Source organism: Cucumis melo, chromosome 1 (genome assembly GCF_025177605.1).
Source record: "Cucumis melo cultivar AY chromosome 1, USDA_Cmelo_AY_1.0, whole genome shotgun sequence".
Classification (NCBI taxonomy): domain Eukaryota; kingdom Viridiplantae; phylum Streptophyta; class Magnoliopsida; order Cucurbitales; family Cucurbitaceae; genus Cucumis; species Cucumis melo.
Genome location: NC_066857.1, coordinates 37,420,550 through 37,446,916, shown reverse-complemented (window position 1 = coordinate 37,446,916; position 26,367 = coordinate 37,420,550). Strand labels below are relative to the sequence as shown.

Sequence of the window (26,367 nt, the reverse complement as noted above, 5' to 3'; positions counted from 1 at the left end):
TAAATGCAGATGACCTGAACCAAACGTGACAGTAGGGGTTTCTTCTATGCCACAAAGCTCCAAGCCATTCATGGTGCGCATGTGGTACAGAGAGGCTTGATGGAGCCTCTTCACCTTGGTCCTTAGCTATCTAAAAATTGGCTTCTTATGCTGATATATCTCTTCCCATGTGCATTTGGTCCACTCCACTTTCTTCGTCGAATATCCTTGGGTTAATCCTGAATGGTAAGCACAACATTCTTGCTAATTAATCCCTCTTTTTATCCTACTTGCCAACTGTACAAGATGAGCAGAAGAAGAATTGCCCAATCATGAGGTCATTAACTGCAAAAAAGAGAAAATTTATTTCTTTCTTTGAGAATCTGATCTTCTTGAGAGTTCATTGACAGCCACATGCATCACAAAATGAAATGCTGTGTGGCCCTCATTCATTCATTCATCAATCTTCCTATCCTGCCATTTGAGTGAATGTTACTCCAACTTGCAGGAAGCTAAATTAGTACTTTTTATATAAACCCTATGAAACTCATCAAGAAACCACACCATCCCAAAAAGGAAACGAGTGAACAACTACACAACTCACCCCAAAAAATGTTTCACTCCCTACTCATCATTTCCCTCCTCTTCTCTCTTTCCAATGCAGCTGTTCAAGATTTCTGTGTTGCCGATCTGAAAGGTCCACAAGGGCCAGCAGGGTATTCCTGTAAGATCGCTAGTGTCGTGACTGCAGACGACTTTGTATATACAGGCTTAGGTGCTGCTGGAAACATATCGAGTCTAATCAAAGCTGCAGTCACTCCAGCATTTGTAGAGCAGTATCCAGGAGTGAATGGCCTCGGTCTCTCTGCTGCTCGGTTAGACTTGGCACCGGGTGGTGTTATACCACTCCACACACACCCAGGAGCTTCGGAATTGCTACTTGTGACACAAGGTATCATTGAGGCCGGTTTTATCTCTTCCGCTAATGCTGTCTACGTAAAGACACTGAAAAAGGGAGACCTTATGGTATTCCCACAAGGGTTGCTACATTTTCAGATTAATGCCGGTGGCGTAACGGCAGTTGGTTTCCCTGTATTCAGTAGCCCAAGCCCTGGTCTCCAAATCCTCGACTTCGCACTATTTGCCAACGACTTGAGCACTGATTTGGTGTCTAAGACCACTTTCCTTGACCCAGTTCTCATCAAAAAGCTAAAGGCTGTTCTTGGTGGGAGTGGTTAGAATTCCCCAACCATGTGTTTGCTTTAGCCATTCTGCATTTCCAAGTAACAAAATGGATTGATGTTCTTTTTTTTTTTCCCTCCCTTTGCTATTTGTTCATTGATGCCATTTAAATTCCTTGACTAGCTGTGTTCTCCCCCTCTGCTTCTCTCCCCAATTATTCCATTGTCTATTCATGGCCTTGATTTGCTTTTTGAGAATATATCAGTTTCTTCTACTTCAATAATCAGATTGGTTTAGACTTGTTATGACAAAGACCGTAACTTAAGAACAGATTCCATAGACATTGATTTCTCGACAAGGAAAACGAATTAAAAATGGGTGTTTAGGAGATGGATAAAGAATCTTTGAACGGCAGAAATTTTGCAATTTTGTCACAAACCATAATACGGAATCGATGAACTGACAGAAACTGACGAAAGAAACCAATGACCTAACAGTGAACTAGATCCAAGCTGAAGTCAACTTTAGTTTCTTGGACATCCAATCATGATACTAGGTCAATAACAATTGGAAATAAAATATGATGAACAACAAATATTTTCTCATAATATAGGGCATATAAAAAGGAATTAGGAGAGCTATGTTTCATATTTTTAAAGACAAAAAACCAATACGTTTAAGGCCTCTCTCCTCAACGGCGCTAAGGTGTGTAGAAAGCAAAAGGCTTTGAGTATTTTAATAAGGGAAGAAAAAGGAAAAAAAAAAAAAAAAGTGTTAGCTGTCTCTTTAGAATCCAAATGAAAGCGCAAAACCATGGCTAAAAGTTTCAAAGATTCCTCACCAATTCTCATCCATGAAGTCCAACCACCACTGCATTTTTTTTTTCTCACAATACAAAAGAATGATGAGTTATAACAACCCAGGGTGAGGAAGAAGACAGTGAGTGACTTTTATATGGGCTTTAAAAAATTTGAACCAAACATCAAATCCTCCAAAAGAACAGCACAAATAGCTTAGAAAATACCTAACAGTTGTCTGTTTATGGAGGATGTAAGTGACCTGTTGCATTATTTTACTGCTTTCTATGAAAACATTATTGGCTCTATTCCAATCTTTAGTCAATGATTAAACTTGTACCACCCCCACCATCAAACCAGCAAGCAACCCTGAAAAACTCCATCTTCTCCCTCCCTAATCAAAAGAGTCTCTTCTCTTATCTTTCTCTTTCTTTTCTGTTTTCACCAAGCAAAATGACCATTGAAGAAACAGGGCCAGACCACCCGTCAGATCACATATTGGACTGGTTAGAGGACTCGGTTCCTTTCTTTTCCTCTTTCCTAGATGAGACTAGCAACTCCAGCTCTATAAACTGCTATCAATGGTGGGATGAGAATCAGGACACAGGTGAAGATCTGATTAATGGCTGTCTCAGCAACTCCCCCACTACCGTTGTTAGCACTAGACAACCAAACACACCCACTTCCCACCACTTGCCTCCATCTGATTTGACCAAGAAAAGAAAAGCTCCAGATGATTCAGTTCATAAGAAATCACAAACCCATCAGAACCCAAGGAAGAATCAGAACAACCAGAGCAAGAATATTGCAGATAAAGGCAGTGGAGCTGTTGAGGGAGTGACTGTGATAAAGAAATCAGTAGGAAACAAGAAAAATGCATCAAAATCCACAGGAAATAACTATAATAACGGCAGCAACAAGGAAGGAAGGTGGGCAGAGCAATTGCTAAATCCTTGTGCTAATGCTATTGTAAAAGGAGATGCGACAAGAGTACATCACCTTCTTTGTGTTCTTCAAGAGCTCGCCTCACCCACCGGTGACGCTAACCACCGGCTCGCCGACCACGGTCTCCGAGCTTTGGCCTATCACCTGTCCTCCAATTCTTCATCTTCTTCTTTTTCTTCTTATTCCTCCACAGTTTCTCCGATTACTTTCGCTTCGACGGACCCTCGTTTCTTCCAGAGGTCGTTGATCAAGTTCCACGAGGTGAGTCCATGGTTTGCATTTCCAAACAACATCGCAAATTCTTCAATCCTCCACATTCTCTCTGAAGAATCTAATCGCCCGCGAAATCTTCACGTTCTTGACATTGGTGTTTCTCATGGTGTGCAATGGCCTACACTGCTCGAGGCCTTGACTCGCCGTTCCGGTGGACCTCCTCCACTAATCCGTCTAACAGTCATAGCTCCAACCGTCGAACATGACCAAAACACCGAGACTCCGTTTTCAATTGGTCCACCAGGAGACAACATCTCCTCACGGCTTCTCAGTTTCGCCAAATCTCTAAACATCAATTTACAAATCAACCGCCTGGACATTCACTCACTCCAGAGTTTAAATTCACAAGCAATCAACAAGTCCCGAGACGAAATCCTAATTGTTTGCTCACAGTTCAGACTCCATCAGTTGAAACACAGTGCTCCAGACGAAAGACAAGAATTCTTACAAAATCTTCGAAAAATGGAACCAAAGGCAGTGATACTGAGTGAAAACAACATGGGATGTAGCTGTAGCAAGTGCGTAAATTTCGAAATGGGGTTCAGAAGAGGAGTAGAATATGTATGGAAATTTCTGGATTCAACGAGCGCAGCATTCAAAGGGAGAGAAAGTGAGGAAAGAAGAGTGATGGAAGGTGAAGCGGCAAAAGCATTGAGGAATGTGGAAGGAGAAATGAATGAGGAAAAGGGAAAATGGTGTGAAAGAATGAGAAATGTGGGTTTTGAGAGAAAAAGGTTTGGGGAAGACACCATTGATACGGCTCGAGCTTCAATGAGAAGGTATGATAATAATTGGGAGATGAGAATGGAAGATAAAGATGGATGTGTAGGATTATGGTGGAAAGGCCAACCCGTTTCGTTTTGTTCGTTGTGGAAGTTGGGGATCAAATCCAATGCCCTTTGACTTTTTTTTTCTTCTCTTTTGTCAAATGCTTTGAAGTTCAAAACAGGCTTTATTGGCAAAAAGAAAGTAATTACTATGGCTTTGTGTTTGAATCATACTCCACTCTCATTTTCCTTCTTCTTTTCAGGTCGATTTAGAATATGTTTTTATCTCCAAACTTTTTGATTGAGTTTTATTTCAGAATGTTTAAAACTGTTTTTATTTTCAAGTAATAGCCCTCACAAAAGTGTTTTTTAAGGTTTAAGAAATATTGCAAAATCAATTTTATACTTTTGAGAACCGAGTTCACTAAATCAAAACAACACCAAGTCGATTTGACTTCTTGGGTAAGTTTTAGTGTAGGTTTAGATCGACTTCTTACGAGAGTTTTAGTGTAGGTTTAGATTGATTTATTGATTTTACAAGTGCTTATGTTTTCAACCGAGTCCAATTGAAATTTTCAATGTAATTAAGCATTCAAATCCCTCTCATTTCAAGAGCTATTGTAACTTCTTATGAGCTTTTTTTTTTTTTTTTTTTTTTTGCTTTTTTCTCTTGAAACCAAGTACACGAAAACGAGATTTGAAGGATCCAAAATTCTTATTTTTAGTCAACGTAGATATATAAACCTATTAGGCTAGACTCGAGATCATTTTTTAATTAAGTGTTGCGATTTCCTTAATTTAACTTTTAAAGTGCTTAAACATATGTTTTGAAATATAACCATCTTAAAAAACAAATCCAACCAAACACATGAAAATTAAATCATATTTATTTTTCTAAACCATTCGGAGAGTCTAAGTTTTGAGAAAAAAAAAGACAGAGAGTCAATCCAAACATACACTTACAAATACACTTATAATTACAGTAACGGAGCCAATACTAGAGTTTCTTTTTCTCATATCACAATATCAAAAGTGTATATTATCTGATATTTACAAGAGCCATTACTTCAAATGTGGCTTTAGAAACTTTAAAGAACAATCCCTGAGATCAAAATGTGGGGATAAATAGTTACAAATAGACGAGGAAAAACAAACTTCACATCTGCTGTCTTGTGGAAGGGATTGGCATTTATATGAAATCTCAAGCAGTATAATATCAGCAAAACGGGATTTGTCGTAGTTAGAACCTGAAAAGATGATTTGTTTCTCTTCACGAATCGTAAATCCGTACAGAACTACGGATTTGCTGGCGGCAAATGGGACATTTGGGAGATGAATCACGTTCAACTGACACAGCACATCGTTCGCAACAAACTAGATGACCACACGGAATGAAAGCAGATCGTTTTCTCCTCATGAGACAGATCACGCACAATTGTCCATCTGGAACGTTTGATGATAACTCGTCATCTGGAACAGTTGCTGCCTCGTCGTCTGATGCAAAATCACCATAAATAGGAATGTCATTGCTTGAATCCAGTTGTGACGTGGTGGAATCATTCCTTGAATTCTGTAACCGTCTATGTTGCCTCCATTGTTTCCATCTATTCCAATTTCTGAAGAGAATGGATATTGGCACTCTTTAAACTTTTCGAAATGCGATTATAGAAAGAAGGAAGCAACAAGACGAGTGGGGTATACTTCGGAATAATCTAATAATAAAAGGACTAATGAAAGGTATTCAAAAAGTATAGTGCAAAGCAGAAAAAAAGAAAAGAAAAGAATTCATGGAAGGTATATTAAGCCAAGGTATTGCTTTGCCTAAAGAAAAATATCTGTCAGCACAAAGGTACTGATAGGCCTTCCATTAAGAAAGTATAGAAGAAGAAGGGTAGAAAGGGGATTACACCAGCGAACCCAGTCCCAGATGTACATGTTGCAGGGGAATGTTGGTATTTAAATTATCATTTTAGCTAGGGTTAGCTATATAGTGTTTAGTGTGTGAACAATACTCCAACAGTGGGATAGAGCAACCCTCTTGCTTGGGTTGGGTTGGGTTGTTTTGTTCGTAGTTCTTGTGTTAGTCAGACTCTATTTTACTTCTGTTATTATCATGTAAATATCAAACCATGAGCATGTGTCCTTACAGATACCTCAACCAAATAAAATAAAAGAAAAAAAATTAACAAAAGAAAACATACCTCACAGCAGAATAACCAAGAATGCCTACTGTCAATGAACCGAGGACAATACTACTCCAAAATAGAAATTTTGTTTTGAAAACTAGATCTAGAATCATCTGATCCTTAGTCATTTCACATCTGCAGAGAAAAATACATCATCATAATGTTTCTTGTTAACATTTCAATGAAGATTGTCTCGAAAGCGTAATCAGGAACAATTTTGTCCAATTAGACAGTTTTTTCTTTTCAAGGAATAGATGAAAAGAGGCTAGTACTCAAAATATAATGTACAAGATACCAAATACAAGGAAACCAAGGAAAATATAAAGGAAACGATTTTTTGTTGTCCAATCAGACAACATTCTCCATATACAACAAAGAGGAAATTGCATGAATGTCACACATCAGAGACGGCTTCAATTGGTTGCCTACATTTTTTTTTTCACTTTGGGTGTGCAGGAGAGGAGAGACTAAGTACTAGCTAGCATTGGTAACGAAACAAGATCTGTTGCATAATTTAGGAAACCAAAATCCACACTTCAACAAGAAATGAGAATGTGCACACACAAACACTATGTATAGAGAAGAGAGTATCGGGACCCAGACAAAAAATACAAACAAATCCATTTAGCTCCAAAAGACAACAAAAGCTTTCAGAGGCTTAATCCTAAGACCTAGTTGAAATCCTATCCAGAGCCCCAAACCCAATCAACAGGGCTCACTATTGGCAGAAAGAACGCATTTATTATCAATTTTATGTCCACAAGTTGAGGGAAATAAGATATGATGTGCATCAATGATCTACTTTGAAATGTATAAACTTACAGAAAATGGGGAAAATCACTGCAAGACTTTATGACAGGAACTCCATTTTCAAAACTGCATATACCAACAGCACTGATATTTTTTCCTAATGGAAGTATTTTCTCCTCATCAAGCACTCCAACCTTCAAAAGTAGAGCATAACTAAGCATTTTTAACTAAAATCTATTTAAAAGAAGAAAGAAAAAGAAAAAAGTGATGTTCGGCTTCTATATAGATTGCCTAACTCACAGGATACTCGTGACCAAAAACTGCTTGAAGGAAGGTATAAGGAGTAGCACAAACGGGCTGCAGTTGATGATACACAGTTGTAAGAGGTAAGGGATGTCTTGAGCCTTCCATGTTAACAACAACAAAATCAGAGTATGTTGAATGACCATCAACGAGAACAAAAGGAACCTGTTCAAATTTTCCCAAATATCAGCATCACATAACTCTTCATGCGCAAACGCTCTGAATATAGTTCCCTATCTAAAGACTAGAATATTATTTTACTTCACAAATCACGCGTCACGACCACACATAAATGTCATATCAGGAAGATTTAGTTTTTGTAGACAATAAGTAATCTGTCATAATATTTATTTCTTGAAACTAAGGGGTACATCTTCAAGCCACTCTGTTGGATCCGTTTCTTAAGAGGTATTACTTACAAACCTACTTGCATATGCCATCAACGAGATAGAAAAAAGACCCAATAGAGAATCACAGGAAAAGGGCGCAACTCTAAGGCCCCAAATTCGAGAGATGCCCTCATAAAATCACTCAACTTCAATTAGTTAGTTCTTTATTTACAGAAAAAATCAAAAAGCCCCATAACATTCAATAAAGAGGTATTTTAAAAAAATCTTCTTTTTTTTTTTTTCTTTTGTTAAGGGTAATGAAAAGAGCAAATCAATCATAAGAATAACAGATATAAGCCTTGAATTTACCGTTCTAAATGATGTTGACTCTTGCTTTCTAAAGGTTCTTCCAAAAATTGCACGCAAGTCAGAAGTCCATCCGAAAAAGCCTTTCCATTCGTTGAATATGCACTAAACAAAGCCACAATACAACCAAAAAAGCTTTAGTTTAAAGAATATATTATTATATGCACATGTCCATCACATTCAACAACCAAGGGGAACGAAAACAAACACTTAAGAACACAAAAAAGTCATGTTGATCAAGTAGTTCAAGATTTCCCAAATACTCAATCACCACATTATATACACACGGGGGTACACGATGATGACAAATCAACTTCGGGCAAGCCAGAAGGTCTATAAAGATAAATTAAACAGCTACTTCACCCGATGATTCTTCTCTATCGTGGTTCATCCAGGATACAATTGTATAATAGCTACCTCTTGAACCGAGTACCTATACTAGAGACCTTGTAATGTGAAAATTCTAAATCTGCAAGTTAGTCGATTAATTGGTTAGACTTTGTCGACAATTTCAGTGGAGCCATCAAATTACTCGAATACTGCCACACAACGTTCCATAAGCATGACCTACTAACAAACGGATGAATAATAATTTTCAATCATGCAATCTCCTAAATCCCATAACTCCAGCAAACCCGAAAAAACAAAAAAAAATCTCAACACAGTCGCTCAAAGGAGTTACCACTTGAGTTCGCTGAATAATCACCGCTCTATCTCCAGACTCCTGAGAAATCAATACATTAGGCTGTAAGCTCTTCCAATTACCTTCCACAGACGACCTAGTCTCCACGGTGCCACGAACAACAACAAGCTTCCGATCAGACTCGGATTGTTCCGAATTTCCGTCGGAAACGATATGACGAAGATCAGAAACAGTAACATAAGGAGCTTTACGGAGCTCATTGAGAGCGGAGCAAGAAGCAGTCAGTTTAAGGACGGTACGAACGGTAGCATAAGCTAGGGCAGCGCCTAAAACCGCTCCATCAAACGATAAAGCAAAACGAGAGAGTAAAGTAACAAGGGCTTGCTCCGATGTGGACATGAGGGAATTCCGTGTTTCTGTGACGGTGAAAATAGTTCCCTCCTTGAATGCGGTGGAGACGACGACCGGCACCGCTGAATAAACGCCCGCTGCGGCAGTTATGGGGAGTGATAAGGGAGGCCAAAATGGAAGAGAACGGCAGAAATTGGGAAATTGGTAGCGTAATGGGCGAACTTTTCGTTAGGCAATCCGCCCGCGTGGTTGTGGCTACTAAGACTTCTATTAATATTTATAGAAATCAAATTTCCACCGCGACAAATTGCAAACACAAACATATAATCGTAATTATTATCCCAAACTTTTAATAATAACCATAATTCAACCCTTCTATTGGTCGAGATTGGTTTTGTCAAAAAGTAAACGTTCAAACCGACCTCAATATTAATGAGTAAAGATCGATCGAGTCGGTTTGGTTTAACATTTTCAAAATTTTCAATTTGAAACTTTTTAAAATCGACCCTATTGACCCTTTTGTTTTTTGATTAATCGAATTTGATTTGGTCGGTTTGCTCGATTTTTTTTATGTATCTTTCACCACTATTTTTAACCAATGTTAAAAATTTGACTTTTAAAATAATAATAGTTGTAAAAATTAAACCTTTAAATAATAAAAATTGGATCTTTCAACTTATATAATCAATATAATTTATACAATGATGTAAATTTGAGAGTCCAAATTTAAAAATTTGGATATGTTTGAATACTCGATTTTTTATTTTGAAAATTTGAAGATATAATGTAATTTATAATAACAATAGTTATAATAGTTTGTAAACAACTTTAGTACAAATCTCAAGCATGATTTACCTTCGACTTAAATATAAAAACACGATTAATTTAGCAATGAAATAGGTGTTTATAGACTTTCAACTAATCTCTTAATTATTCATTCAAATTTTGTTCACCGCTCAATTTGTTTGTAATATTCGAAAATAAAACTTAATAATATAAAAATTTATTGAAAAAGATAAGAGTCGTTTGTTTTTAGCTAAATATCGTCTCTCAGCTTGAAAAAATTCAAGAAAGTGATAGACTTGTAAAACTATCATATTTAGTTTGAAAGTGGAAAAAAGATTGTTAGTACAAAACCTCCCAAAGAGTAAAATCGAGTAGATAACTGTTTTTATAATGAATTTTATAATCCAATTTAGGTTTTTCCATCCAAATTTTACTGTGTTTATTTTTTATTTAATGAAAAAAGTTTTGCAATAAACTTTGATATTAAATTATGTTTGAGTGATTAGAAGCACTATAACATATTGAAAAAAGATGTCATATCAATTACTATAAATTATATCATTTCGAACTATATTTAAAATTTATGGGATGTTTACTTATTATTAATTTTTTAAAAACAACTTACTCGTATTCATATTGTATGAACGAATGTGAATTTACAAAAGATATTATGAATGGAATCAACGATGTTTAGTGGAAATTGCTCCGAATTAATTTATATACACTATTTTCTATTTTTCTAAAAATCATATTTGCTTTTAAGCTTTGGAAGTTTCCAATGTATTTCTTTTAGAAACAATAAAAAATAAATTTTCATTGACTTTGAATCGTAAAAGTTGAATCTAAATGGTATATGTTTATTATTAAAGTTTGAATTTAAAAATTGTTTTTATGTTACTGTATTGACAATATTGACTTTTTCAAAATTATTGAAATTTACAATTTTTTTTCTTAATCAAAATTTTAAGTTTGAAGTTAATTGAGAATGAAATTCTCGTAATTTAAGAAGTTTTAATATTTTAATCGTTTATCAGAAGTATATATTAATCATTAGGTAAAACCATAAATTATTTGTTATTATGTAAAATAAAATATATATTACAAGAAACAATGAGATAAACATTTACAAAGATTAAAGATAACTTATTGAAAAATAATTAAAATTTACCATTGAGCTTAGACGAGCATATGTGTATTCAAATCCCGTACTTAAATAATAATAACAATCGACTTCTCTGCAGCTCGCAATCTCTCTCGCACATTTTGATCACGGCGTTGCTTTCCGTCATCAACGCGGCCGAAAACCCCAACCCGATTCTCCCTCGCGCTCACCGTCTCCCTATCTCCTCCAGCCGACGCTATCACCTGCCGACTGCCATTGCGCCGTTCGACTCACCGGACGACGACCAGCACGCCAACGTTCTAGCTTGCATGACGACCAGAACCGTTCGACTCTCTTTCTCCTCGTGCCGCGCTCAAGAGTTCAGCTTACACGCCACCGTTTGCCGCCGTCACATCAAACTCACGAATCTGGTCGTAGCTTAGTTGTTCGCTCGCGTCGCGAAGTTCTTGTCTCATATTTATCTTGTACCGCAGCTGTGAATACCGTGCCTCCGCTGTTCTCAGCTAAACTTTGGCTTTGGGGTAAACATCTATTTTATTTTAGTCGAGTTTCTTGTACACTTTCAAACACCCACTAAGTCTTGGCTTGAATTGAACATTACCCATAGCATTTTGATGCTAGATTTGAGTTCTTGAAGGATTTAGCTGCTGTCTAGCCGAGAAGAAGTGAATTCTTTGGGTGTTCGACCCAAATTTGGGTAAAATTTCAAGCTTTATGTTTGGGTCTTGAATACCCATTTAATTCTAGTGCTAATATTGTATAGCCCATGATGTTAAAGCTAGATTTCAAAGGTAGAAGGTTGTTAGGACGCTGTCCATTAGAATTAAGGCTACTTTGCGAGTGATTGGTAAGATTTTGGGTGATTTTAGTAAGTTTCGTGAATACCCATTTAGTTTCGATATGAAATTTCCGTTACCATATTGTATGAATGGAAGATGGGAAACTTTAGAGAACTATGAAGCTTTGTTCATTGCACTGAAAATGGTTTAGGACTATGGGTAAACTCTTAAGCTATTGACTCATTAGTTTGGCATTGAAATTGTTAAATGATCTAAATCTCTCAAATTATTGATATGGTGAATAAGAGCATATTAATATAAAAGACCCATTGTAGATGCTCATTTTGTTAAGAGTTTAATGTGAAGTTTAAGGGTCCAAATGTGTAATTTTTAGCCTAGATTAAAGCATGTAGGGAAAAATTCAATCTAAATCTTGGAAGATAGAAATTGAAGTCTTTGGAACATTAGTTTGAGTTTGCCTTATGTCGTGTTTTGGAAATGGTTGTAGCCTCGTGATATGTGAAGATAAGTAATGTGACCTTAATCTTTGTTTCAGGTCAAATTGAAGTGGAAAAAGCATATAATCTCGGGGGATCGAGTCATTGATATTGGCGGTTAAGGACTAAACATACGTTGGGCTCCTCATCATTGGTGGTAAATTCTCATTCTTTTTGTATGTATACATTTAAGATTGTATTGCATCATGGGGTGGTTAGAAGCAGTGAGGGTCATGTGCTTTGAGAGGTCTCTTTTTGGACTGCAATTCTTTTGTAACTAATTCCTAGCTTGGATGTAAACTTTGTTCCAGACTCTAGACTCGTTTGGATGAGTATGTGGTGAGACACACTCGATGTTATTTTGAGTCTGAAGTATATATATAGGTAGAAATGAAAATTTCCTCTCTTTTCAGGTTTAGCTAACCCATATTTTAGGGGAGATGTTGTCGAAATTCCTGTAGAATTTTATATTACTTGTTTACTTGACTTTTAGATTGAAAAAACTTGTTTTCAAAAAGTGTTATCTAGGTTAGAAGGAAAAACCTAGAACAGGGTGTGACACCTTTTATGTATATTGAGCATGTCTAATTCTGTAATTGTTTTGAATAGCATGATGTTTAGTTTATTTGTGGTTTGGTGGCTGTTTAGGTTTGACCGTATGAACTACTAACTAGTATTGTTTTCTATCGACCCCACCATGTTTCTTAGGTGATGCTGAGTTTCTAGACCTTGGTGATGCTGAAGTGGGAGCTTGAGAAAGATTGACCATTAGGCGTGTTTGTTTTGTTTTGCCACTTCCCTTATTCACTCATTTTTTTACCCTATCCCAGTCTCACATATTCTCTCATATCCTATACAAACAATCGAAGCAATCTATTCTATTGGTTTTTTTGCTAGAATGGAAGCCCAATGTTCTCTCTGTCGGTCTTGCCCAAATTTCTCTTTTCCGTTGATTCGATCTCCCAATTATTCATTCCTTTTGAAGCTTCCTTCTTCGTCTTTTTTTTCTTCTTCTTCTTCCTTTGTCCAAACCAATCATTCCACTTTGCGTAGTGTTTGGTTCAAGGAAAATATTGCTTGTAGGAAGGTTGTGAGTGCCAGTCTCGAAGGGGAAGTTTCAAAAACTGTGATTCAGAAGAAGAAACTTGCTGTTTTTGTCTCTGGTGGAGGCTCCAATTTCCGTTCGATTCACGAGGCTTCTCTTGAAGGATTGGTTCATGGAGAAATTGTTGTTGTGGTTACTAACAAAAGTAGCTGTGGCGGTGCAGAATATGCAAGAAGTAAGAACATTCCAGTTCTTTTGTTTCCAAAAACCAAAGATGAACCCCATGGCTTATCTGCATCTGAGCTTGTAGCTACCCTTAGACACTTTGAGATTGATTTCATTCTTCTGGCTGGATACCTAAAACTTATACCCCTTGAATTGATACAAGCTTATTCCAAATGTATACTAAATATACACCCATCACTTCTTCCTGCTTTTGGAGGCAAAGGGTACTATGGAATGAAGGTGCACAAGGCAGTGGTTAACTCTGGAGCTCGGTTTTCAGGTGCAACAATCCATTTGGTTGATGAGCACTTTGACACTGGACGGATTCTTGCTCAAAGAGTGGTTCCTGTGCTTTCAAATGATTCAGCGGAGGATCTAGCAGCTAGGGTTCTTAAGGAGGAGCACCGTCTTTACGCTGAAGTAGTTGCAGCATTGTGCGACGAACGAATCATTTGGAGATCAGATGGTGTTCCTCTCATTCAAAGCAAAGAAAATCCTAATGAATTTTACTAGTGACCTGAAAAATGCTTGAAATTTGAGGCTCAAACCTTCTTGATAGATCTTTGTAATAATGATATCTGCAAACCATGAAGTTTGAGCTTTTTTTTTTCACAAAATAAAGTTGCAGCCTACCCTCTCTATAACTAGGGCTCATGGGAACAGTTTTTAAAGATCATTGCACTGGATTTTGTAGTGTTATTAGTTTGAGAACCACATTTTGTCTTCATTTGTTTGCAAAATGCATAATCTTCTTATTTATTGTTATTGTTATCATTTTCACTCTTAGTTCTTTTGGATTTTGGAGAAAGTGATATTACTGAAGTGTGTATATATTTTACTAATTTGTTCGTTTTTTTACAATTTCTCAATTGAAAAACATACTTCTAATGCACCCATAATTACTATTCAACCTCCTCTAAAAAATGGTTAAGAAAAATACGAAAACTATGGTTCTTCATATGCTCACCTTCTCTCTCAATTAAATTCAAATTTCATCGATGTTATCTTCTCTCTCAAATAAATTCAAATTTCATGTCTCAATTTATTTGATGCGTTTGAATTAACTAAATAAAAAATGTTTTTTTTAAATCATTTTTATATTTGATTTAAAAATATTTTTAAAATATACTAAATATTTAGAAAAGAATATTTTAATTGATTTACAATAATCTAACATCTGTTTGATAGAGAATTTAGATTTTGTTTTACATTTTTAGATTTATTAAGTTTAATATATATAATCTTTGGTTGAATTCTGTTTTAAATTTTGTGATAAGTAATGTATCATAAATTGTACAATAATACAAAATAACAATCATATAAATTTTTAAGTTTAATTACAAATTTGGAGGCATGTGAAATTTTGTTAAACTATACTCTAAAGTTACAATTTAACTATTTTTTAAAATATAAAATATATTTATAGACGAATTAATAATAGTTTACTGTTAACTAAAATTTATAAATAAGATTAATTTTATGATTTATAAATATATAATAATACTTTATATACATATACATATATATACATATATAGCTCAAAATAATTCTCTAAACGAAAAAAAAGGAGAAGAAAAAATCACATTCAATCTCGCAAGTCTCTCCCAGCTCTCTCCATATCTCAGCGTCGCCCAGCCACAGCTTCCCCACTGCACCTCCGTCCCACGTTACGGTGAGCCATTTTCCATCTCTGCCTCTCTATGTTGTTAGATTTAGAATTTGGAGGTCTTCAACGAGCTGTCCAGCAAGGGTAAAAGTTGTTTCGGGTGATTTTTGGATAAGTACTGTAAATTGAGTTTGATTTTGGCGAGTTGAAACGAAGGACAGATTTGTTAGGGCGAAGATTTTGTAGTTTAAATGATTGAGAAACAATCTACACAAATTACCATTTTGTTTGTGGGGGTAGACATGACAATTAAAACATTAATTTTGACCTTCAAAATTGGGTGTGTTGATATTTCTATTCTTTTCATTGATGATATCCTTATTTTTCTTGTCCAGTTTTATTCAATTTTTTCTGGGTTCTTTGAGATTTTAGGGCAATTGATTTAATTTGGGTAGTTTGAATTCATAATTTTTCGATTAATTTTGAAAATTGGAATTAACTAGGGAAGAAAATGTCTACGTATGAGGACATAAAGCAGAGGAAAAAAAAAACCCTAATCTTTGTCTTCTACCCCTCCTTCTCTCTGTCACAGCCGTCGATCCCCTTTTCCCCTTTACAATTCATCTCCTTCTCCGACATCCTTCCCTCTAGCTGCGAATGCCACACTTAACCACGAGTTCGGCGCCAGACATCTTTTATGTGGTAGTTTACTTAGAAATCGTTGGTAATAAATTGTCACTGTTGAATTGTGTAAGCTATTCTTATGTTTTTGCATTCTTGTTTTATATAATATATATATCGCACTTAACTTCGTCATTAAAGCAATGCTCACTTCATAATTATCAAACGTGTGATATAAAAAGATGATGTTTGGAACATCAGTTTGCAAAAGTGATGTACATTTCTTGTGTGGTTGAAAAGGTTAGTAAGGAAATGTCTGACGGAGACGAGGAGTTACCGAGGGATGCTAAAATTGTGAAGACACTGTTGAAATCGATGGGGGTTGAAGATTATGAACCACGAGTTATACACCAGTTTCTTGAGCTGTGGTATCGTTATGTTGTTGACGTACTGACGGATGCACAAGTCTATTCGGAGCATGCCGGCAAGGCTGCCATTGATTGTGATGATGTGAAGCTTGCTATTCAGTCGAAAGTTAATTTCAGCTTCTCGCAACCTCCTCCAAGAGAGGTAACAATGGCTTCATAGTCCAAATTACATGTAATTTGAGTTGATAAAATGTCTGGACGCTTGATATCTGATACATGGTTTACTGAAAGGCATTTGAAACTGAATTATTTGAACGGCAATCCTGGATCCTGGTTAGTTGCAGTGTATCTTGGAATCAAATCATCGTCTTGTTAACTGAATTATTTGAATAATAATAATCTAGTTGTTATTAGGGTATGGTCTTAACGGGTCTGACGAGTTGTCTGGTCTATATATATATATAGCCTGGAAAAAAAAGGCTTAGAGGTGGTATGTACTTGTAGAAAGATCACACTCAGGCACATTTTTTTCTTTCTATCTTCTCTCCCTGGTGAAGAAAAGTGTTTAACCGTGACTTCATTTTCTGTCAGGTTCTTCTAGAGTTGGCTAGAAACAGGAATAAGATCCCATTGCCAAGGTCGATTGGCGGGCCTGGTATTGCCCTTCCACCCGATCAAGACACATTGCTCAGTCCCAATTATCAACTGGCAATCCCGAAGAAGCAAGCAGTCGAAACAATGGAAGAAACAGAGGAAGATGAAGGTGATGACACAGTTGTTCCATCCCAAGAACCCAGCTCATCAGAAGTACCTCAACAACATGCCCCACAAAGAGTATCTTTTCCATTGGCAAAACGTCCAAAATTAACATAGTTGTTTTTCCTTCTTTGTTCAACCTCTAATGAAAAGGGGATTTGAAACAGATTCATTTGAAGTTGGTGTAAGTGTTTTGTTGGATATTATGAAATTATTGTATAATACATCTAAAAGAATTCAGTGGCTTAGTTTCCACTAATGTGTCAATTCCAAAGATATGGACATTTCTTCCCAACTTTATGGAGAAAATTACGTCTATGAGCGAGTGGTCTATAAAAGTTCTCAAATTGTCTTCAAATCACAACTAATAAGCCAGTACATGATAATGATGGAAAAGAAAAACCATATTAATGAAAATGAATTCCTACAAGACTGAGCACTCAAGAATGCTCTCCAAACAAGAGTGCTTTTTAATTTTGATTTTGAACGGTGTTGAATTTCAGTTAGTCATCTTTTTTTCTTTTTCATTTTTTGGTGTACAAAGACCCTTATATACAGAATAATTTGATAATCACTAATTGTATACCACAGAGAAACTAAGGTATGGTTAGCTCCAGAAACCAACAATGTTAGGAGCAACAGGAGACGGTCCGGGGTTTGATACCGTGATCCCACGGTCATACATTCGCTGGATTTCTTCCCTGTACTCTGTTAATGACTTGTCGGGTATGGTGGGAGTTAGCTCCACCACATCGCCCATCTTCAGCTTGCACGTTGGATCATTCACTTGCTTGTGGTTAATTCTTGGCCTCAAGTCTTCTTTCATGGGGAAGCCATGGGAGGTCCATCTTGCGCTTCCTCGACCACATCTTTCCATTAAATTCGTGATCGTTGAGTTTGCAGGAAACTCTTGAACCGACATCTGCAGTAGTTACAGTACCATTGTTAAACTAGTGCAACCAACCATTGTTAAACTAGTGCAACCAACACGAATTCACTTAATGAAATTCGGTAACCTTCAACTAATATAATACAAAAAAAAAAAAAAAAAAAAAAAGGACCTTGTCATTCTCAATCGTTATGACGAATACAGGTCCATCTTGTCCATCACATTGGGTTTTGTACGAGTATGGACAGCCCTCAGAATGAGAAGGGAATTTGCAGGGCGGTCTAATTGAATCAGCACAGTCAACTGACGATCCATCTTTGCTCATAGACAGACATTGCCAAGTGACTACCCAACGGGCCCATTCAACCATCTGAACGACAAATGGAGAGTATTCGCTGTCGCCCTCCTTGTATCTCCAATGAGCTGCAATGCCAAACTCTGCTTGCAAATGCATCTCTTTTGTTCTAATTTGCACTTCAAGGTGCGCCATGTCTTCACCCATCACAACAGTGTGTAGAGATCGATACCTACAAGTTGATGAGTCAAGTCAGAATGGAGACGAAAAGAGATAAAGACGGATATAACAAATAAATAATGAACTCAGGATACTATATGCCATTTTGAGCCACAACATACCCATTAAACTTGGGTCGACTAATGTAATCTTTGCACCGCCCAGGCACTTCAGACCACAACTGATGAACTATTCTTAAAGCTTTCTGGCAGTCTTCTTCATTTTTTACGATAAGACGTATGCCGTGAATGTCATGGATTTCGTCCATGGTCAACTTCTTTCTGTTGATAAAATGATAAGTACACACTTTCAGTCAGAGAATGGAAGGTTCACGTCAGAATTCATAATCATCAGATAAAGGACAATTAAGCTATTTAACTTCAACTTTTGATGAACCTATATTAAATTCTAAGCTATATCCAGCCAATTCTTTTCATAGAACAATTAAATAGAACATGTAAAAACTAGAGGTGAAAATTGAAATGAAGAGTGAGAGAACACACCTCAGCATTTTCAAGTATATGCTGTATAAGCTCTTATTGCGTCCAGATAAGAGATGGTAAGAAATCCCTTCATTTTTCAGAGCTTGATCTAATTTCTCGATTGCTGAAGTTATCCTTTCTGAATCAAAGGAGTCAACGAGTTTAGATGAAAGTTCTTTATGTTCTTCGGGATGGAGATGCTTAAAGCATAAGTTTTCCAACTGCTCCTTCCAACTCAATATTCCCAAGCGATTGGCCAATGGTACAAAAATTTCCATAGTTTCCTTGGCAAATCTTAGTCGTTTGGCCAATGGCAATGCATCTAGTGTCATCATATTATGCAGACGATCGGCCAATTTCACAAGAACGGCCCTAGTGTCTGCCATGGCAAGGAACATGGTATGCAAGCGATCTGCCTCAACGGTTTTGTTGGCTGTATTGTTCTCGCGTGCAAGCTTGCTCAAATGACTAAGTTGAGACACCTAAAACCGTTGCAGGAAGAAAATTAGGATACAAAAAGTTTGAGGTCATGACAAGGATGTAAAGCAAATTAATTAAAGTATAGAACTGTAAGAGAAAAGCAAAACTAGAAGATCAAAAGACTGCATCCAGCAGGCAAAAGTATCTGAGATCAATTCTTGTACAAAGGGCAGAGAGATCGACAATGTAACTATAAGGATTTCATTTCACCACATGCTCCAATAAAAGTTAAAGTCACAAAACAAACTCCACGTGTGGTTACAGATCCAGATCTCAGACACATTAAATACAATCAACCCTCATCGGTGAGTGCCTCATCAATCAAGCAAGAAAAAGTATCCTCACCTCTTCAACTAAATCAGCAACCCCAGCTCCAACTGACCCTAAAATGTAGTCATAACACATGAAAGAATCATCAAGCGCATCGTGTAGAAGCCCCGCGGCGACCACCGTGGAATTTGCACCGATTGTAGCAAGAAGCATCGCTGTTTCCACACAATGTTGTAAATATGGATCTCCACTGGCTCGCATCTGAAAAGAAAGAATACTGGTTTAGTCATCTTCAATAATGCCACGGATTAAAACAGAGGAAAAAATCATGAGGTTGAACTCATACTTGTCCTCTATGTGCCTTTTCAGCTTCGTAAAATGCCTTGATCACAAATTCATCAAGAAAGATCTTATGCCTAATTTGTGCACCAAGAAGCATATCCTTTGCATATGGCTCTGAGGTACACTCCCCAAACCCATCTTCCAAATTGAAAGTCAACTCATCCATGAGCACAGCCGATGAACTCACATCAAGAGCATTTCTATGAACATCCACATATGATCCTGAAGCATTCCTCAAGAACCCATTGAAGAATCCATTCGACCCAACTCCAATCGAGCTCTGGAAATTAGATTCCCCACTCTTCTCTCTAGAAATCGAAATCGGAGGGCTTTTTGCCGACGAACCAACTCCGCTACTACAGCACGAAACCGGTCCCTGGAACACTGATACCGGGCTAGAATCCCTTGCCAATGAAGACCCTAAATATTTGCTCGAAGAATATCGAAATGAGCTACTCAATTCCTCCCCTCTATCATGCCACAACGATCCCAATTCCTCTCCACAACCGGAAAAGCTCGTCGTCGACGAGACATGACGTACAGGTGAAGCGGAAAAGAGACACGAAAGTCCACCAGCCACCGGCTTCTGAGAAGTCGACGCTGTTGACGACGCTGATGAAGATCGAGAACCAATTTCGAAATCGAAAGACGAATGAGCATTGATCTGGCAAGGATGTGTAGAGCAAATACTGCTCGGTGGACCAGCGTATAAAGCAATCGTCGGAACTCCCATCTTCTAGGGCACAGCAAATTACTTCCCTCTCCAACTCAGATCGCAGTCGCACTCCAATAATCAAGTTCTTCAAATCAAATACCAATACCACTACAATCAAATCACCCTCCGATCCAACTAATTCCCTCGCTAATCCAATACCCAACCCACGGGAAAAAAACAACTTTACACGATCAAAAAACAAACAGCTTTGAAATTCCCCGGGAAACTGTACAGTCTATAAATTCGGTATCAAACTAAACAGAAACAGCAAGAATCGAACAATTTTATACAATAAGAGATTAAAGAAACAGACAATAAACAACAAATTTCCTCAATGACCCACAAGCCAAATCAATAAACCCAGATCAGTAAATGAAAAACCCAGCTCTAAACTCGAATAAAAATCAAGTTTCAGAGAGACGCGAAACTTTTGTCCCTCGGAAAGTAGTGGAATCGGCACCGAAGTATACAGAAGAGAAAAGAAAATTCTAAATGATGTTAAAAAGAATATATACAGATTTATAGAAGAAGATGAAATGAAATAAGAAAAAGGGATTGAAATTGAAGGAAAAAAAAATTAAAAGGAAGAAGTGTCAAAGAAGAAGAGGGAATTGGCGAAGAAAGATTGAAAGGAACAGGGAGAGCTTCCTACGATATTCAAAGAATCCGCGTCTGTTAATGGCTTCTCTTATTTCCAATTACAATTACAGCGAAAGGCTAAATAAATCCCCGAAAAAAATCAGGAAATAGTGCAATTACGGAAATGACCTTTGTTTGTATTGAAATAACGATGCTACGTCTCAAATTTAGGGGATTTGTTTTGGTTTCCAATTTAGAGAGGATGAAATGTAGTCCAAGCATTACCAAGAATCTCAATCGGTGTTGGGAACGAACGAAAATGGAATCGGGTTAGGTTAAAAAATGTGCGAACGAAATGAATCTGGTATTAAAAATCGATCAGAACATTTGATTTAGATGTTAAATTTGACAATTCAATGAATTCGCAGTAAATGATAAATTAGAGAAAGTCTATTTTTACGACAAATTATATATGTTATAAACATGAGAATCTGATTCTATTGTCCACGAAAAATGTATGTATTCGGGCAATTTGTTCGTTGAAAGGAACACCGTAATTGAAATTTAATTATAAGTGAATTTGATTCTAATGTATACCATTTCAGGAAAAGGTAATATTATTCAAATCAACTTCATATATTTCCATATATGCTTCCATGGTTCTAAATTCCAAATTAGTTTCACTTTTTTCGATCATAGAGATTCCAATAGTACCATTAGATTCTATTCATTTATATCAACATGGGTTTTTAATATATATATATATAAATAAGTGCATGAATTTTAGTGATTTATCTTTTGAAACTTTAATTAAAAGAATAATCATTATTATAAAAATATATAGACTAAAATTAAAAATACAACAAAAGAAAAATAAATATCTAAAAATATAGTCACACCAAGTCTTAACACGAATATAATTCAATCAATATGAGTTTGTAATAACAATCTAAAATTAAATATTTAATTCCCTCGTCCCAAAAATTTATTTTGATAAAATTCGAATATAATTCAACCTAATTTAATTTAATTGTATATCTGTAAAAGTCTGAATTTGTAATCTATATTTTAAATTAAATATTTATTTGTCAATTTACACGACACATTGTAAAATTACTAAATAATAAAATTTATTATATTTAATTTATATGGAAAGTCTGAATATTTCTCAAATGTTTTATTTTTAAAATTTTTCCTTTAAAAAATTATACCTTTATTAGTTTTGAATTTTTACTCCAATTATCTTCCAACCTTTTCTTTTTTCCTTTTTTTTTTTTTTTTTTTTTTGTGCTTATCTTCTAAGGAATACTTAATTGTGAATTTTCAATTAAATACTATAATGATTGCATCATTGAGAGGATAAAAAAAGCAAAAACCACTATTTAAAAAAGTGATTTCCCCCGGATTTGGATACAACTGGCTAGAAGGCATCAATTTTAATAATTATTAAAGTGACAATAATGCTTTTAACCCAATTTGCCGCTCATTTTAATTTACAGATTAAAATATTTGTGGATAAAGCTGACGTGTTGTTGCCATTTTTAATATTTCATTGGTAAGAAATTAATTGCAATTAACAAATTAGAATTAAACTATATTACAAATGACTTCTAGAATCTTGGTTTAGTGACACATTAACAAAAAGTGACGACTAATCATATATTAAAATATGTTGAAGTTTTTGTGCTGGGAATTTGGTGGATAATTTAATAATTACTTGGGTATGGTCACCAATTCATTTTAAATTGATTCAAATATAATTGGTTGGGATTTTTATTTTATATATTTAACTTTTAATTATTCAATTATAGTATCAAATAATAATTATATTGTTTTGTGGAGAAGGGAGGGTCGAGGCTTTCGATATTAAGGTTTGATTGAATCCATATTTAGTTTGCTAAAAAAAGAAATATAAAAGTTAAACTTAGGACGCCATGTTAGAGATAGAGTTTAGATAAAAAAAACGAGCTTAGTTTTATTACTTTCCTTATTGTATGTATTTAAACGAGATTAAAATAGAGAAATTTAAAATATATTTATAAAATTTAATTAAATTGGAGTTTATGAATTAAAATGATGTTTTTAACTAATATAACTCTGTTCTTTGAGTTGATCTAGTTTTAATTTTAATATTTATTCCTCACATTTTACTATAGTTGTTTATAATTTATTTATTCAAATCAGGATTTAGAATTCGAACTCCAACCTTTCCCTGCAGCCTGGTAATGTCATCCTTATTCACATACATCTTATGAAAAATCTCATAAGACTCGTTTTATAAATTCACAAGAGGTTACCCAACATATACTTGCTTCAAGCTAAGCACGTCTTAACTTTTGAGTTTATATGATCGAACCATCGAAATATAGGTACACCTTGTTGGTATAAATAGTAACTTTTAATTCTTTTAAGTTTTTCTTAACCTTTGTAATATGTCCTCGAAATCCCTCTCATCCAGATGTGATATCGATTCATTCACATCTCGTTCCTAAATTCAAAATGTTACAATATATGCATAGTAAAAAAAATTGATTAATTTTATCTTATTTAGACCAAAGTTTCAAAAAATAATAAAGGATTAATAACATTATCTTAACACCAAAGTTTCAATAAACAATAAAAAAGAACGTTGGTCAATACAATTTAAATAGTGCAAATTAATGTTGACGTTGGACTAATTAGGGAGACAGTACCCCTAAAATAATATGTAACGAATTTTATATTTCAATAACCATAAGGTCGTCTTTTAGTTATTATTAAAAAATGCTTTCAATCGTCAATTTTAAAATTAAGTTTGAAAAGGTATAGAAAGGGTAGAATTGGAATTTCATTTTTGAGGGGGACGAAAAAAATAGGGGAAAATAGGATTTTATGGTATTTTTGGTTTTTTATGACATGTTCAGTTTGGCCAAGCACGTGGCCGGTTGCTTGCAAAAATCAGCGCCACGTGGTCAGCCCACTAGCCGCCATTAGTCCAACAACACGCAGATAAATATACGATTTATATATTTTGAATTTTATTTTAGAAAATTAAATTGTATGGTTCTTTTTCGGAAAAAGGGTCAAACTTATGTTACCAATAAAAAAAATAATAAAAAAAAAAGAAGGAATTAGTGCTTAATTTTTCTGTTAATAAGATTTAATTGGATGTAAAATGGGCGGATGATCGAAGAATTTAGTATAAGTTTAGAAGATTTAAATCTATCTCTATTTGATGCTATTTATATTTTTATATATAAAAAGCTAGAAGTTAGCGTAATAGTAAAAGTATCTCATAATTTCCTGTTAACATATGTTAAAGCCTTAGAAGGAAAGTCTTATCTAAACATTTGAAAATGTGATACAAGTAAATGAAGTAAATTTATAATTCGAAATTTATTAGATTATGGATTTTAATTGTATATGGGTTGAATTAGTTTTTTAGTTTAAAAACATTTTTATAGTTTTGTTTTGATAAATAGCTGGAAAGTTATGCATTGATGTAAGTGGATCCCATCATTAAAAGCACAATGAAATTGATATTATTATTATTATTATTTTTATTCAGGGAATGAGGGCTTAACCAAAATCTAGTGAGGGTAGAGAGACAGTATTAACCGACAGTTTTACTATTGGGCTAACTTTCAAATTTGTTTTTTAGATATATATATATAAATAATAAATAGCATAAAGTTGAAGATGGTCTATACTAAATTTATAGATGTTTTCAAGTTAGTGACTCAAGAGTGGTTGTCTGTGAAATCTCACGAGTTGATTATTCTCTCATAAATGCAACATTTTAAAGCAAGGTTCGATAGGTAGGAGGCTAGCTAGGAAGCAATAATTTTAAAAAGACCCCTTCATATGTAAGATAAAAATAATAAACGATGTCACAAAGCACTAGAATCTGATATTATGGAAAGAGATAACTAATATTAATCGGAGAGAAAATAATATTTCGGTGTGTCTGAACACACAATTATCGAACTACCTAATCTGATATTAATTGATAAAAAAAAAAACTTAAACGAGTAGATGGCTACAAATTTGATTGGTGTATCATTCACCGATCATCTACGCCTTCCCATGGAATCAAGATATTTAGACGGCGGAGAGGGAGAATCGGACGGAGGTGAGAGGCTTGACTTGTAGACGGAAGGGGACAAAAACGACAGGTGTGGGGCGGAGGTTACGGCGGCCAAATGAGAAGAGTAATGTCAAAATGGTGGTTGGCGGACCAATCCATAGTCAAAGGTGGGAAAAGCTGATATTCATTCATGACCGTTGGATTACCAATGAATCTACAAACATCGTTAACCCTAATGGTCCCAACCTGTTTACGGCTTACAATATAACAATTAAATATCTAATATATTAAATTTATGGAATTACTAGAAAAGGGAGGAAGAAAAAAAAATTAAAACTCGTGTTTTTTTTTTTTTTTTGTTTTTTACTATATCCCACACGTGCGAAGAGTGAATTTATCGAATTATCAACCTCGATAGTGGTTGTCGTTAATATATAAAATTATTGTCAAACATTTGAAAGTGTTTTGAGACAATGAGTGGTTATCGTAATCCTAAATTGTTATGGTTTGATTAAAATATATTGGGTTTAGGGTGTAGATTATTTTAGTTTATATTATAATAGTATGTGTTTAAATATTATTTTATTTTGATAAGAAAAATAATAAATATTGTAGCAAAAAAAAGAAGTCAAATAATAAAAACCATAACAAATTGGAAGTTTTGAAATAATGTTTAGAATTAAAAATTTTTAAATAGTATTTATCGTAGCAAAAGATGGTTAGATAATATTTGTCCTAAAGGTTTCTTTTATTTGTTTTTTAAGTTGTTTAATTTGAAAAGTGACCGACACACTTTCTTAATTAAAAAGAATAATAAATGGGTTTAGATAATGAAATGTCACTTTTGTAACAAAGAAAAATGACTTTCGTTTATAACTATATAATAACTATATATATTCTATTAAAAACAGTAATTTTAACTCACGTGATAAAGAATATAATATTATTGTATGACTTATTTTCTTCAACAACAAGTTATTAAACTGTTTTTGAAATAGACTATATGCTAATAGAAATAAAAATACTAGTCAATATTTTGGAGATTAAGAAACAAAAATATGTTACGAGTCGTCACAAAATTGTCTCACATGTAATGTCTAGAATTGCATTTTGAAATTCTAGGTTAGAAACGTTGTAAACTTACAAATTTTCACTAACTTGGCCTAAATTGAAAACAATCATAAATTCACGTATTGTGCTTTAAAAACGAGAGAATTACTGAATTGTGGTATTGGAGGATCATAGACTACACGATGTTAAACTCATGTTGACATGTTATCATATTTTCATATACGTTTTTACATTTTTATGAGGTTTAATATCAACATTGTGAATGGATGAACATTCCCATTT

The 26,367-nt window shown here is 34.9% G+C and overlaps 6 protein-coding genes across 12 annotated transcripts; 4 read left to right on the top strand and 2 right to left on the bottom strand.

The window, feature by feature from the left end:
- The first annotated feature begins 24 nt into the window (after positions 1–24).
- LOC103500696 (auxin-binding protein ABP19a) lies at positions 25–1,444 on the top strand. Its single transcript, XM_051091735.1, has one exon. It carries the CDS (start codon positions 520–522, stop codon positions 1,216–1,218), a length of 699 nt encoding a protein of 232 aa, XP_050947692.1. The 5' UTR covers positions 25–519; the 3' UTR covers positions 1,219–1,444.
- A 505-nt stretch (positions 1,445–1,949) lies between these two features.
- Positions 1,950–4,168, top strand: LOC103500695 (protein NODULATION SIGNALING PATHWAY 1). Its single transcript, XM_008464089.2, has one exon. It carries the CDS (start codon positions 2,283–2,285, stop codon positions 4,077–4,079), a length of 1,797 nt encoding a protein of 598 aa, XP_008462311.1. The 5' UTR covers positions 1,950–2,282; the 3' UTR covers positions 4,080–4,168.
- Positions 4,169–4,931: 763 nt separating this feature from the next.
- On the bottom strand, positions 4,932–9,129 carry LOC103500694 (E3 ubiquitin-protein ligase SPL2). Of its 2 annotated transcripts, none has more exons than XM_008464087.3 (6): positions 8,560–9,129; positions 7,881–7,982; positions 7,180–7,347; positions 6,952–7,073; positions 6,145–6,264; positions 4,932–5,559 (listed from the first exon to the last, which is right to left on the bottom strand). In XM_008464087.3, exons 1-6 carry the CDS (start codon positions 8,917–8,919, stop codon positions 5,214–5,216), a joined length of 1,218 nt encoding a protein of 405 aa, XP_008462309.1. In that variant the 5' UTR covers positions 8,920–9,129; the 3' UTR covers positions 4,932–5,213. The 2 variants fall into 2 exon arrangements, with proteins under 2 accessions (XP_008462309.1, XP_050947683.1); XM_051091726.1 differs by having other exon boundaries at positions 8,643–8,925.
- A 1,750-nt stretch (positions 9,130–10,879) lies between these two features.
- On the top strand, positions 10,880–14,091 carry LOC103500692 (phosphoribosylglycinamide formyltransferase, chloroplastic). 4 transcript variants are annotated; one of them, XM_008464085.3, is made up of 4 exons: positions 10,880–11,301; positions 11,418–11,477; positions 12,116–12,213; positions 12,765–14,091. In XM_008464085.3, the coding sequence occupies exon 4, from the start codon at positions 12,955–12,957 to the stop codon at positions 13,837–13,839; it is 885 nt and encodes a 294-aa protein (XP_008462307.1). In that variant the 5' UTR covers positions 10,880–11,301; positions 11,418–11,477; positions 12,116–12,213; positions 12,765–12,954; the 3' UTR covers positions 13,840–14,091. The 4 variants fall into 4 exon arrangements, with proteins under 4 accessions (XP_008462307.1, XP_008462306.1, XP_050947679.1 ...); XM_008464084.3 differs by having other exon boundaries at positions 11,402–11,477; XM_051091722.1 differs by having other exon boundaries at positions 11,388–11,477.
- Positions 14,092–14,858: 767 nt separating this feature from the next.
- On the top strand, positions 14,859–16,972 carry LOC103500691 (transcription initiation factor TFIID subunit 9). Of its 3 annotated transcripts, none has more exons than XM_008464080.3 (3): positions 14,859–14,998; positions 15,854–16,123; positions 16,513–16,972. In XM_008464080.3, the coding sequence occupies exons 2-3, from the start codon at positions 15,866–15,868 to the stop codon at positions 16,792–16,794; spliced, it is 540 nt and encodes a 179-aa protein (XP_008462302.1). In that variant the 5' UTR covers positions 14,859–14,998; positions 15,854–15,865; the 3' UTR covers positions 16,795–16,972. The 3 variants fall into 3 exon arrangements, with proteins under 3 accessions (XP_008462302.1, XP_008462303.1, XP_050947661.1); XM_008464081.3 differs by having other exon boundaries at positions 14,863–14,998; positions 15,859–16,123; XM_051091704.1 differs by having other exon boundaries at positions 14,893–14,998; positions 15,525–16,123.
- A 91-nt stretch (positions 16,973–17,063) lies between these two features.
- LOC103500690 (probable GTP diphosphokinase RSH2, chloroplastic) lies at positions 17,064–21,053 on the bottom strand. The gene is made up of 6 exons (XM_008464079.2): positions 19,659–21,053; positions 19,388–19,573; positions 18,584–19,044; positions 18,203–18,361; positions 17,739–18,093; positions 17,064–17,599 (listed from the first exon to the last, which is right to left on the bottom strand). The coding sequence occupies exons 1-6, from the start codon at positions 20,385–20,387 to the stop codon at positions 17,285–17,287; spliced, it is 2,205 nt and encodes a 734-aa protein (XP_008462301.1). The 5' UTR covers positions 20,388–21,053; the 3' UTR covers positions 17,064–17,284.
- Positions 21,054–26,367: the final 5,314 nt, after the last annotated feature.